The sequence below is a fragment of the Pinus tabuliformis genome, chromosome 1_2, assembly GCF_031772625.1.
Source record: "Pinus tabuliformis cultivar Carrire ecotype Pingquan chromosome 1_2, CPIR1, whole genome shotgun sequence".
NCBI lineage: Eukaryota > Viridiplantae > Streptophyta > Pinopsida > Pinales > Pinaceae > Pinus > Pinus tabuliformis.
In genome coordinates, this window is record NC_142298.1 from 573,798,851 (window position 1) to 573,813,859 (window position 15,009).

Genomic DNA, 15,009 nt, shown 5'->3' on the forward strand with positions numbered 1-15,009 from the left:
ATGCAAGGAATCAACATCACCAAACTAAAATAATGAGCAATCACATCATTGAACACCGATATACCCTGGAAACCTTATAGAGTGAAAACCAGGAAACATTTAATTTTATTATTAAACGATCATGAGGGTGTTCACCCCTCACTCAATGGCTTATAAGGGAGTCTATCCCTTATCCATTGTTATAAAAAATTACAATGAAATATCATTAAAATACCACATACCTAGCTAACAGCTATTACAATTATCATGAAACCATTTACCCACATACCACCACTCTCTACATCCTTGTGGCATGATTGTTCCATCAATGGACCATCCTAGAACTCATACTCATTAGCATGGACCAATAGTTCTTATCTGCCACAATGTTAAACATAATTTGTCTTTTGCACAAATCACCATCCTTTCCTATCATTGTTGTCGTCAACAATCTTTGGTAACATTCTTAGATAAAGTATTAATCAATCAATAATAATTCTTTAAAAGCAATAATCATTTTTTAAAAGCGATCTTTTAATATCTATTCATGTGCATACATGAGATGTAAATATAATATCACAACATGCTTATTCTAACAACATTGTGCATGTATAAACAAATAATTATCAAGCATGTCGAAATAATTGCCCCGTTACTATGATCATCATAATTACCCCGTTACTATGATCATTCTCATACCAATACATGTTCATATACAAAGGAAACTAGTTTAACCATCCATTTCACTTAAAGCATACTAGAAACTTATCTTTGTTTTTCATGCATGTAATTAGATAAAAACTTATTCGAAGAGAGCTAGCCCCTTAACCTCTTATTTGTGCATGTAACTAAGTAATCTTTCCAATACAGTAGATGTTACCTTCTAAGGGAAAGCTAACAAGATAAACATTATTATCATGCAATCAAATGTAAGTCCCTTTTCGAAAAGCATATTTTCCATGATAGAGCTATTTCAAAATCTATTGTATGCACAAAGACATGCATTACTCTAAACCTGAACTAATGTCTTAGTCATTATTTCTTGCATGTGGATATATGTATTTTACAAAGGAAAGCTAGTACATTTATTCCAAGAAACTACTTGTTTTACTTTCTAGAATAATTATTCTTTTTGGCACACTAATACATGTTTCTCTTTAAAATATCTAATACAATAGTAATATTTCCATGCATGTAACCAACTATTGTTTCTATGCTTCTTCATATGTGTTCTTTTCACATAGTTATTTTCAAGAACCCAACATAGTTTCTCTATCATTTATGTACAAAGTTATTATGCATTTGTTTCCAAGAAAGTATCATAACAAATTTCTCATGCATTTGTTTTCAAGAAAGTATCATAATCAACTTTTCTTTTTGGCATAAGAACTAACATAATAATAATGTTAACCTTTTATTCATTAAACCATGCAATTAAATCAAACTATCCAATATGCAACACACAAATCATTTACATTTTTACTCACCAAAACATGTAACTTTTGCAAAGTCTTGCAAAAGAATTAACACAAATAACTTAACCAACTATTGTTTCTATGCTTCTTCATATGTGTTCTTTTCGCATAGTTATATTCAAGAACCCAACATAGTTTCTCTTTCATTTATGTACAAAGTTATTATGCATTTGTTTCCAACAAAGTATCATAACAAATTTCTCATGCATTTGTTTTCAAGAAAGTATCATAATCAACCTTTCTTTTGGGCATAAGAACTAACATAATAATAATGGTAACCTTTTATTCATTAAACCATGCAATTAAATCAAACTATCCAATATGCAACACACACATTTTTTACCTTTTTACTCACCAAAACACTTTTGCAAACTCTTGCAAAAGAATTAACACAAATAACTTATCTTTCACGTAGAAGAAGAAAAACATATTCTTTCCAATGAAGATTCCTATGACTTATATTATCTTCGTGCATTTCATCTATGCATAGGTTATTATCTTTTCTCATAACTAATTTTCTTTTTCAAAAGAACTCTTTTACCCATGAGAATATTTCACAAATTACCCTCTTTAATCTATATTTATTTAGAGGAAAATGACTACTAAATCCATTTTTAAGAAAAGAGCATGCATCCTATCTTTTCTTACGTAAAATTCATATTCAATGTTATATAAAGACAAGAAAGGTTACTCATCTTATAATGCTACAAATATATTTATAATAAAAATATTTTTCTATGTACAGTAATAACAATCTTTATCTACATGTAGTAATATTACTACATTTTCTCTACCAACAAAAATATATAATAACAATCTTTATCTTTACCAAGAAAAATATATAATAATCAATCTTTATCTACATGGAGTAATATATTTTCTTTACCAAGAAAAATGTATTACTAATCAATCTTTATCTACATGCAGTAATATATTTTCTTTACCAAACAAAATATATGATAATCATGCACATATATATGTGTATATATAATGACGAACACAAAAGAAAAATTTCAAGTTGCTTATAAACTTGTTTTTACTTTTAAGAAAATCACATTAATTTCTACTATTTTATGCATAAGATGCAAATGTAATTTTTTTTTAAGGAGCACGATATGCAAATGTGATTTTTTTTAAGGAGCATGATCGCTTATCTGGGTAGTCGACTCTCATAGGAAAAAAACAAATTTTTGTGAGCCCTTTTCATACGCAACCATGGGATCCATGTCTAAAAATACGACCATACTCTTGCATGAAGTTCCACCCTTTGGTTTGAACATTGGCTCCTTCCACGTAGTGCCACTAATCTATGTGGAATCTAGTTGAGGAACAACTTTCCTTTGTCCTTTGTTACAATTTCCACTAGAAACGAAGCTTCATGAAACAATACCGGAACTCGTCCTCAACGACTGAAAATATTATCCCAAACCTCTAAAAAATGATTATTCCTCCCCCTCCGAGCCCCGTTTCATTGTGAGATCAAAATATAAAAGGGTAATTTTCAAGAAGTAGTTTCACTGTTTCTTCATGATTTGGCATATGATAGCAACCATTGTTAGAGGCAAAAGAATGATACACCTATTCTCCTTATCTCAAGATCATCCCTTCATGTAAAAAAATGGTTACTCTCTAGTAGTTTCACCATACCAAACCCTAACTACCTCATGGTATCACAAATTGAGAGTTTTTCTCATGTTAATAATTAGTTATGCAACGTAAGCTAGCTAGAGATATTACATACTCCCCCACTTAAAGAGAACATCGTCCACGATGTTCTTCTCTCACTAGGACTTAATTTCTACTCATTATATAACAATCCAAACAACTCAAAGCAAGATCCTCTCCCATCAAAATGAACGATTCCATTCAAATTCGTCAAATATAAGACAAAATATCTATATCAACTTACCATTACTTACCAATTACTCTTGCAAATCTTGGTCACATTTTTTCAAGTTCTCTAAGAATGGTTTGACATGCATCCTCACTCCATGGAAAGCACCCTGTAATATATGGCTAACAAATCCAACATAATCATACTAGTCACAACATTTTCAATCAAAATGAAATAATTTTAACTATGAATAAATTATGCAATGTTAGGTGATATTTAGATCACAGTAATTTTACAAGTACTTAGAGAGCACTAACACTCTAATCATCAAAATGATAAATCACTACACCACATGCACACTCTCTTAGCTCCCGCTAAAGACATCCACACAAGTACTTCTAAAAGTACCCAAAGAGCACCTAACTCTCTAATAATAATAAAAAAATCAATAACTGCACCAAGTGAAAATTATCTTAGCCCCTACTAAGACGTTCACAAGATTGGTAATACAATAAAGGAACTAAAATTCCAATAACTCCTTACTGAGCACTGAGCTCCTTTCGTGTTAAGATGTGCATAACATATTTTAAACAATTATATATAAAATTCATTTTCAATACAACACATAACTAATTAATTAATTTGTTCTCCTACGAGAAGCATAGGGGTAAAGGAATGCTCCTCCCAAGCCATGGGAACTGGTTTCCAGAACCAGATCGAATCATTTTCGCATCCAAAAAATTATTTGACATAGACCATACCAGGTCTAGTATGGAATTCCACTGGAGAACCAGCTCAAGAATTCCAATGACCACATAGTGTCCAATATAGGATTCCTCTTGGTAGTGTCTTGGCTATTCCTTCCCGTCTATGAGGAATTTTGGGCCTCCTCCAACAGGTTCCAAATTAACAGAGTTGCCTCAGGATTTTTACCCTATTCACCATCTTCACCAATGCTTTTCCCTTACTAAGATCATTTATCTCTAGGGAGAGGAAATCTAGGTAGGTAAGTTCCATCAACCCCTCCAGGTAGGAAACTGCCATCAACCCAAGGCCTTATGGACTTTCACAACTATCCACAACTACCTGGAATGTTAAATTTCTCTTTTAGCACTCTTTCCCAAAATAATTTACATAATGAAACATATTCACATTATCATTAACAAAAGAAACATTCATGTACACCATGCATTTACAATTAACCCTCAACATGGGTCCACAATATCTAGATTGACAAGAAACATAATTGTCATACATGTTGTATGCATTATGATTTTCCAAGTAACACAATCATGCATATCATATAACATTATACTTTATTATTTACGATTTCAATTCACATTGCAACGCTTTACTTTCTGTTTTACTTTCATAGTTTTTTTTGTTGCCATTAAGCTACCCCTGCTTAATCCCATCAACAGTCAGTGATAAATAAGTACATTTTCAAAAATCATTTTAGTTTCATGTGTACAACATTGTCATGCATAAAAGTATATGCAAATATTTTTTTTTTTTGGTTGATAAGTGGGTGAATCTTGAAAATCACTCTTACCCTATGGCTGAGAGGCCACAACTCAGGGGCATCTAAGTCATCAAAGTCACCTGGGGATCGCACCCGGCCTGAGCCGCACCAGTGGAAACCATGCTGGATTTTTTGGTATCGGCGAGACTAGAACCGGTGACCTTTGCTTACGGAGCGCCTTAACAGCGTGCTCCTTCATCGACTGTTCTAAATCTCTTTGATAAGTATATGCAAATATTCATTAATGTGTAAATGTCAATTATAGTTAGGGTAACAGTTCAAACATTTGCAATTTTCCATAGTATATTGTTACCAACAGACCGATATATGAAGTAACTACCATAATCACTTGTTTACGAATTGTAATAAGCTTAAATCAAATTAAATTCATGCATATAATTTTTATTAGGTAGTCATGCAACACTAACCAATCACAACTACCAACCATCTTAATGTGCAGTGCATTGTAACTTCAGTCATGTTCATTAAATGTATCATTTATATTTCCATATTTACAAAAGTTGGTAGTTGATTGTCACTATCCTTAGTGAGTGTTCAATATTTTTCATGAGTCTTATTAAGGTTTTATTTTCTTTTATCTGCGTCAGGATTTAAATTTCATGAACATAGTTTTGCAGTAGACTTTATTACTTACTACTCTTTAATGCGGTTATAAACATGAATCACACATATCATGTCAAAAGTAGTCTACTGTATACATCAATGTGTAAATTGTTAGACTCATACCTGAGCTAATGGCCATTGGTGACATACCTCAATTTATTTTCCTCTTAACAATTTCCAAAAGTGTGAGTGTTGCAACCTTTAGCTCTGATACCACTTGTAACATACCTCAGTAACCTCACATGAAAATGCAGGGAGTTAAATTTTTTTTACACAAATTACCACAGGTAATTATCCAAATCACTATTCCAAATTCATCATTAACCATTAAATAAAATGTTCATTAGTACATAAAGTAACTTTAGTAGAGGAATAGTAAGTTGCGTAACCATTAACAACCATTGTTGTAATATGTTAACATAAACTGTATGATGAACCTTGCATCCATTTCATGATTCCTTTAACCACATTAATTAATCACATACTTGACATTATCAACATCACCAAACTGACATAATGAGAAATCACATCATTGAACACCAATATACCCTGGAAACCTCGTAGGGTGGAAACCAGGAAACATTTAATTTTATTATTAAATGATCATGAGGGTGTTCACCCGTCACTCAATGGATTAAAAGGGAGTCAATCCCTCATCCATTGTTATAAAACATTACAATGAAATATCATTAAAATACGACATACCTAGCTAAAATCTATTACAATTTTCACGAAACCATTTACCCACATACCACCACTCTCTACATCCTTGTGGCATGATTGTTCCATCAGTGGACCATCTTACAACTCGTACTCATCAGCATGGACCAATAGTTCTTATCTACCATGATGTTAAACATAATTTTTCTTTTGCACAAATCACCATCATTTCCTGTCATTTTTGTTGTCAACAATCTTTGGTAACATGATTAGATAAAGTATTAATCAATCAATAATAAATCTTTAAAAGAAATAATCATTCATTAAAAGCGATATTTTGACATCCGTTCATGTGCATACATGACATGTAAATACAATATCACAACATGCTTATTCTAACAACATTATGCATGTATAAACAAATAATTATCAAGCATGTCAAAATAATTACCTCGTTACTATGATCATTCTCGTACCAACACACGTTCATATCCAAAGGAAACCACTTTAACTATCCATTTCACTTAAATGATACTAGAAACTTGATCCAGGTGGATATTGGTGGCCACCTGCCAAATCCACTTGGACCGCCACCATTGTTTCTTTCAGCTTTTTAGTTTCCTTAATTGTAGCCCAATTTACTATTTTTAGCAGTTTTTCAGGTCCTGAACTTCCGGAGCCGTTTTGAGGCCCTAAACGACATTTTTTGGGAAAATTGGGAGCAACATGGGTCCATGGCTTGATGTTGCTCTTCCCAAAGTTGTAGTTCTCAGATAGATATTTCTAACGAGACACTGTGCGCATCAAACGGAGATCGTATGCCAAAGTTACGACCCCAGGAAGTTGATGTACCAATTTACCCAAACGGGGCCCACAGTTTGGTGTTTCATCTTCTAGGGTTAGGTTTTGGAATGTTAAGGGTTTTCCATTGTTTCTAAACAATAAATACGCCTTCGAGCCTCATTGTAACACAGTTCAGAGGCATGTAGCTGCCACATCTCTTCTTAGAGATAAGCTACCATCACCCTAGCTGGTTTATTTCCAATTCTGTTTGTAAGCATATTTCAGTATTTTACATTAATGAAATGAAGTATTATTTCCACTGCATCTCTGTGTTTATGGTTATCTCTGTAGTTTTTTGCGTTCATGTTTAAATCTAAATCAGTGGTATCAGAGTAGTTTGCTTTTTCTCTGTTTTTCTTTGCATGTCCCCAACGAGGTCAGAATATAAGGAGTTAGGGCTTGAATTGGTCGAACCTTTGCAAGACCAGCCTTGCAAATCTCGATGACCTCCCATGGTGGATGAAAAGAAAGACTAGGGTGCAGGAGATCCTATCAAAATCTTGCTCGAAGAATCCCTCGAGTGACAAAGGAATGCGATGATGGACAACTTCGCCTAGATCCTTCAGCGGCTACCCAGGGGCAACGCATCGGCTTCCAATAGCTACTCTGGAAATGCCACACCGTTTAAGGTACAAGTTAATTTTGAAATCCCCATATTCGAGGGTTAGATAGATGCAGATGCCTTCAATAAATGGTTAAATATGTTAGAGGGTTATTTTTCTATTCATGATTTTTCCAGTCGAGAAAAGATTATTTTCGCTCTTCTCAAAGTAGCCCCCCACGTCAAGGACTAGTGGGAAACCCACTGCAAGTAGAAGAATGAAAGTATAGGCTCATTGTTTTCAGTCGCACCCACTTGGGATTCATTCCGAGACGCCATCAAGGGGCAGTACTACCCTGTCGGAAGCTATGAGGACCAATACATAGAGTGGACCACGCTGCGGCAGGGAAGGGACCAAGACGTGTCGATGTTTACCAATATTTTCCATACCCTTCGCAGAAAGTTGGGTATCAATGTGAAATACATGAAAAAAATGTGTTTGCAATCACGTTTTTCATGTATTTCTCATTTTTCGTGTAGTAGGGTCCATCAAAAGTATGCAACATGGGTACTCATTACATGAGGAATCAAATTCTACATCCAACGAGTGTTGCCGCTCGAAATTTGAATAAACCTATAGGGAGATAAGTTGAAAAATCAGTTTTTTTTTTCCCTCTAAAATTTGATGATGTAATCTAATCTTATTTTATTATTTCCACTATTATTTTATAATTTCCTTAGGAGGCCCATTTTAGAACTCAAAACTCCCCTAATGATGACTGAGGAAAATATCCTTATGTTGTTCCCATGAAGGCCCTTGATCAGGCCATGCCTCTGCCACAATGTGTCCCTCTAGCTGCTCGGTCGGTTCCCGTCACTTTCGTCTTAACTACCTGACTTCACCACTCTCTAGAGTTGGTAGCGATCAACTGTCGTGGCTTGTCACAGAGCAGAAGTAGAGATTGTCATGACAGTCCTTCATAGTATGGTTGAGTGGAGCTCCATGCCGAGCCAGTAAGTCTTTCTGAGTCCCATATCTCTGTTTACTCTCCGAAGTCGTGCAAGCGAAGCAGTCAAATTCATTCTTGTGGCTTTTTTTGTCTTGGGTTTCTTGTTACAAAGGCTTCCATGGGATCAACCCATTTCAATTTCCCAGTGCTCCAAGCCTTTATTCAATGTCTCAGCTGCGACCCATACACCGTCAAAGCTATATACCATACTTTTGGAACATCATTGCATCAAGAATTTTAGTCTTAAAACATTACAAAACAGTGAGCTCTGATGTCCCTTGGCCCCGTTTGGTTTAGCGCCTTATTGCAGTTCTCATCATATGACTGGGAGCTTAGCCTTAAGGTGTTAAGGCCTTTAAACTCATGTCGGAGCTATCCTTACTTTGTAAACAATTCTCTTCCCCTAGTTCGTGAAGTCTTTCTTGACCATGCGCTAGCCCACATATTAGAGCTCCTCACTCGGTGTTTTCAAATTAGGGATTTATCTTGGAGTGATGGGATATTAGCATTCACCAATTACCTTCCATGCTTAGCCCTTGGTTCTTTGGCTCTTTATGTGACCATAGGCCAGCGCCTGTATCAGAGCCCCTTTATCGGCAGATCGCAATCAGAGGTTTTACTATGGAGTTGCGACAATGCTCATCCTTCGATCGCTGATGTGGCATCATCCTCTACCATGTGTCACCTTGTGAGTGGTGACACATGTCACCCTATTTTGGCCCCTTATTACCCTCAAAATGCTGAATCTGCATGCCACATGTCCATTGTATTGTCACGTCATATTGATGTCAACTGCCCCGTGTCCCTTAACGAAACCAATCATGTGCTACCATGTGTCATGTATCAGAGCCAATCTTACGTTGCCACACGTCCCGTTGGAGGAGAGAGAAAAGGCCCGGTCCTGCTATGGTTTTGCAAGGAAATCCTTTGTTAATTTGCATTAGGCCCTCGTCGACACTTTAACATTAAAGGCACAAACCTCGATGATTTTAATCGCAATCATAACTTTATGCGATATCGCAAATTTAAAAGGTTGTCACTTGTTCGATTGCTGATTGTGATGCGTGGATCTCTTAATGCTCTGATGCCTTGAACCTCTGATATTGTGGATCACTGGTATGTTGGGACTTTCGATATGTAAGGATCGTTGATTTGCAGGATCGCTGATTTGCGGGATCGTCGATATGCAGGGACCCAAGATTTTACCCTTAGGCATTTTCTCCTTGTTTTCTGGTTTTTCAAGGGTAACTTCAATCTGCTCTAACTTTTGATTCTGGAGTCCATTTAAGGGGTTCGATATACCGTTGGAAAATTAATTCCGAGCACTATCCATTGGAGGGGATTCAATTTAGCTTTGAGGGCTTCTGTGGCTTGGGATATGGCTGAAAACTCTTCTATTCTTTTGTATTTTAGTTAGCTGAAAATAAATTTTGCAGTGAGTGACAATGGATTTGACCACCATTTCTCTTGCCAAATCAAATTTCTAAGTGAGAGAGTATGAGAGGAAATCTAAAGAAGAAATAAGAATTAATTAACCCATCGATGATTTATCTTTCTTGTTTTTACAATCACACCTTGACCCTTCATCTTCACAATCTTTTGCTAGAAATTTCTTGGAATATTTATTCGAACAAAAATAAGATTTTTCCCACCCTTTACATATTTTCCTCCCTAATCAAGTATCCCTCCCAAAAGCATGATGATCTATTAGTTTCTTACTTCATTCAAATCTAAAATTTTTATTTATAAAACAAACAAATATATCACATAATAAAATTTAGTATAACCCAACATTACAAAAATTTAAATACATCACCAATATTAAAATAACACAATTAAAAAAACAATTATAGTATATTGATTATAAAGTCTAGCCAAAGGATATTACAAGAAAGATGCTCTAACCATACAAAACAAAGCTAAGATGCATCTAGAGGGTATCAAAATAGATTAATATATATATTTTATACCAAAAGGCACCTATGCCAACTTGAGCTTGACGGTTATGTTGTAGAGTGTATCTTTCTCAACCATGCTTCACGATTAACAGCAAGATTCAATTCCACATCATGGAAAAATAACTCTATGAAAGATATATATTCCTTTTATGTAGTTCACGCATTTCAATATATATTCCTTTATATATATTTTTCCTTTCATAATAAAGAAAGGATCTGCTATCACTTTCTGATACGAGAATCTTTCAGGAGATGGGATACGTAGTTCACGCATTTCAAAACCGTTTATTTTTTCTTCAATATTCCTTTTATATCTTGAAAAAAAAATGGAAAACAAATTAAAATTTTAATTTTTGTAATACGAAATTTTATATTCAAAACATCAAAGCTCTGAAATCCGAATTCGCAATTATAAATCATTGGTGAGAGAACAAATTTTTATTTAATATTTTATTTAAAATAATCTTGCTGACATATTTACAATATTATAGTTTATATGTTTTTTTTTAAAATTTAATTCTATATTTATTCTAAAGTAAAAACAAAACCAAAATAAAATTAATTATAAAATAAAATAAAAACAAATATACTAGCAATTGCCTCAAAAGGTGCAAAGAGAGGCCGATAGATTTTTTAAATTGGAAAAATGGTATAAAATTTGGAAAAATGATACAATATGTATGCCCTTATACCATATATATTGACAAATTTAAATTTCATATAGATATTGTAAAAAATGATATTTTAGTTTTATGAATGTTTATTATATGTAATAAGTTGTGTGCCCATATATATATATATATATATATATATATATATATATATATATATATCTTATTTATTGATAAAACTAGAAACAATAATTTATATACTTACAACAAAATATTAAAAATAGAGAATATTAGAAACCACCATTTAAATAATTTTTAATATTAAAAATAAAGAATGTTAAAATCACCATTTAAATTCAATTAAAATAATTAGACTGTATTATTATATTATTAATTAATATTTTTTTAAATTGATTATAATTGTTTTTAAATGTATATCTTGATTGCAGTTTGTCCTCATCAAACTCCTCCATCACAAAACTATAATATATCATCATTATTGATATAGTTAAAATTACTCCTTACTTATTTTCAATTATATATATCATAATTACTAAAAAAAAAAAAAAAAAACACTTTAAAGACTCTTATATTATAGCAATTGCAGTGGCTGTTTTTAGAAATGCTATTCATTATAAAAGTTCACACTTGTTTTTAGAAATCTTGTTCATTATAAAAGTTCATACACCTTGAAACTTCATTGTTATCTATGTTTACACACCTAACTTCTTTGCAATTTCATTCTAGCAATTTCATCCTAGATTGCTTTTCAATGTTTTGGTACTAATATTTCTTAGTAACATTAAGATATTTTCAGAAAGATAAAACGAATTTTTGCAATTACATCCTATATTGCTTTCCAATTCCATCCTGGATTGCTTTCCAATATTTTGGTACAGTAATTATATTTCCTAGTAACATTATCGTATTTTTCAAAAGTTATTCAATGCTTGTGCTCAAGATATTTAAATGCTATTCAATGCTTCTACTCAGGATATTTATAGTTTTGTTGCAGCCATATTTTTCAAAAGCTATTCAATGCTTGTGCTCAAGATATTTAAAAGCTATTCAATGCTTCTACTCAGGATATTATGATGTCTTAGTATAGATTACCTGTATATTTGCAGCATAAATTATAATGTTATTTTGTTTATTTATTGTGGATTCCTGGAACATTATAATCTTTATCGGACAGGTTGGAAATGAGATTTGAAGTGGTGGTTCTAATTTCATCTTAGATTGCTTTTCAATGTTCTGGTACTAATATTTCTTAGTAACATTAAGATATTTTCAGAAAGATAAAATGACTTTTTGCAATTACATCCTATATTGCTTTCCAATTCCATCCTGGATTGCTTTCCAATATTTTGGTACAATAATTATATTTCCTAGTAACATTATCGTATTTTTCAAAAGTTATTCAATGCTTGTGCTCAAGATATTTAAATGCTATTCAATGCTTCTACTCAGGATATTATGATGTCTTAGTATAGATTACCTGCATATTTGCAGCATAAATTATAATGTTATTTTGTTTATTTATTGTGGATTCCTGGAACATTATAATCTTTATCGGACAGGTTGGAAATGAGATTTGAAGTGGTGGTTCTAAACTTGTATAGATTACCTGTATATATATCCTAAAAATCAGGATTTTCACATTTTTATCTTAGTAATGCACATGCAATTAATAGGAACAAATATATTAATGGATTACCACAATTCACATATTTTGGTGATAATTTATTTAGGATGTTGTATGCATAACTATAAGACAAATCTTCCCAAATCTTGACAAAAATTCACATATTTTGATGATAATTCATTTAGAATGTTATATGCATAACTATAAGACAAATCTTCCCAAATCTTCCACACCTTCAATGTATCTTTACACTTTTAAAAACAATTAGTCTAACGAGGCAGAGGAGTTGCCCGGAAAGTTATGGAAATTCCGGTTTTATTTAGAGAAAATTCGGCAATTTTTTTTGTAAATCCAAGTTATAGTTGTTAAACTTCAAAATTTTAGCTGTCCTAGACGTTTTTGATGGTGCTGAATCCATTTCCACCATCAAAAACACCATTTCCACCATCAAAAATATGAACTGCCTCTACAAGATTTTTTGAAATTTTTTTCCCTGAATTCCAGCCACTTTTTGACCGTCCGGACAATTCTTCCGCCTCGTTAGACAACTCCAAGTTTTACTATTTTGAATTTGAATTATACCCTAACATACACATCCATCCATCCTTAGAACATGACGTATACCACAAGGTGCTTGACGTTAAAACATATTTATCTAATACTATCAGTAATAAAGTATTTGCTTAAAATTAACTTAACCTTTTGCATTCAATTTATTAAGCTCTACAAATTTGAATTATAGTCATCGAGGAAGGTACACGTGACTAAAACATATTATAACTATTAAAGTGCGAGGTTTGCACAGTTCCTTTACAAATGAGCAAGTCAACGAACATGTAAAGCGGGGAGACGTGAGATAAATGAATGAAGATTTCGAAATTAAAATATGAAAAATTAGGCATTCGAATTTAAAATTTAAGCGGAACTTTTGTAAGATATTGAATTATATTTTCCCACGCAAAAAGTTAAAAGCATAGTAAACCCCAAGGGGACGGAAAACTGGGGTGGTTCAAGAAACTCTCCAAGCTAAAAGTTGAATATATAGTGGATTTTCTGGATTCTAAAGTCGCCGCCTAGGATAATAATCTGCAGAATGTAGGGATATTGTTAAGGAGGAGGAGACTTCTCGTGGTTCAGTTCAGCGGTTCCCGGATTTGAAACGTTTTAAGTTTTACCTCACAGCTGAAGCCCAGCGTCTTATCAAACCATAAACTCTATAATACAATACATTGCAATTCAGGAAAAGTTGTTTTTCAATATTAAAATATGAAAATGCCCAATACATCAAAGAAGATTGTCATAAAGACTCTTTTAACAAAAACTTGTCAAGAATCATTGAGATTAGGAAATATACTATATTTGTGGACGAGAAAGCGCCTTCCTTCGGCTATGTTCTTGGTAACGCCGTAACCGTCCTGCAGGCAGTGGCCGAGCTCTCGCAAGGCGTCCACGTGAAATGCTGACCTGGCGCAGAGGGCTACCCCGGCTTTGAGATCCTTGTCTTTCTTTGTGCCTCCGCTGCCGTTGAATTGAATGATGGCTAAGGAGTGTAGGGCTGCGGAGTATGATGAAATGGCGGCCTTGGCCATCAATGACGCTCCGCCGCCTCGGTTTTCAAGACAGTAGAATCGGATCTGCACATGAAGGGGGATTAAATTAAGGCGGCTCTCTGGAATCGTAAGCGTTTACACGAAAGTAATCTCATGGGCTACTACGCGGACTTTTATTTGTTTATTCCACTGCCGGCTGTGGCTTTGACAGAGTAAGTTTGCTTTATTGGTGAACATGGATGGAAGGAATAAAGCTAAAAGGGGGTAAAGAATCGGCGCGCTTACCATGCCCAGAGTGTAGTAGGCTTCGATGTTTCCTGCTTCGGCGCATCGTTTCATAAAATTGTGCGCACCGCTTGACCAGCTGGAAGCTTTGACGGCGAATGAGCAGGTTGAAGCGGTGGATAATACCAGTGGATGCAGGCCTAGAGTATTGAATCTCTTACATCTGCGTAAAGAAAACGAAATCTGTAAATATCAAATTTGAACAAGAAACAAGGCAAGCCAATGCAATGCAGAGTATTGAAGAAAATGATGAGATGAAAGTGAGAACGCGCTCTGTGAGATGCTTAATACTAACCAGTCCCTGCCAAAAGCCAGGGAAGAAGAACAGCAACAACAACTGGCAGGGAAAAGCAGTGAAAATATCTTCAAGAGTGACATAAAAGAATGGGAAAAAGCAGTAAAGCAACTCAACTGATATTTGGAAAAAGCAATCACACTTCAAATCAATGGTTGAAAGTGTCTCACCTGATCC

The 15,009-nt window shown here is 33.9% G+C and overlaps 1 protein-coding gene across 1 annotated transcript; it reads right to left on the minus strand.

Moving 5' to 3' along the window:
- Window positions 1-13,943: 13,943 nt before the first annotated feature.
- Window positions 13,944-14,783, minus strand: LOC149206896 (F-box protein At1g67340-like). Its single transcript, XM_089393817.1, has 2 exons — window positions 14,538-14,783; window positions 13,944-14,336 (listed from the first exon to the last, which is right to left on the minus strand). Exons 1-2 carry the CDS (start codon window positions 14,589-14,591, stop codon window positions 14,028-14,030), a joined length of 363 nt encoding a protein of 120 aa, XP_089249943.1. The 5' UTR covers window positions 14,592-14,783; the 3' UTR covers window positions 13,944-14,027.
- Between the last annotated feature and the right edge of the window lie 226 nt (window positions 14,784-15,009).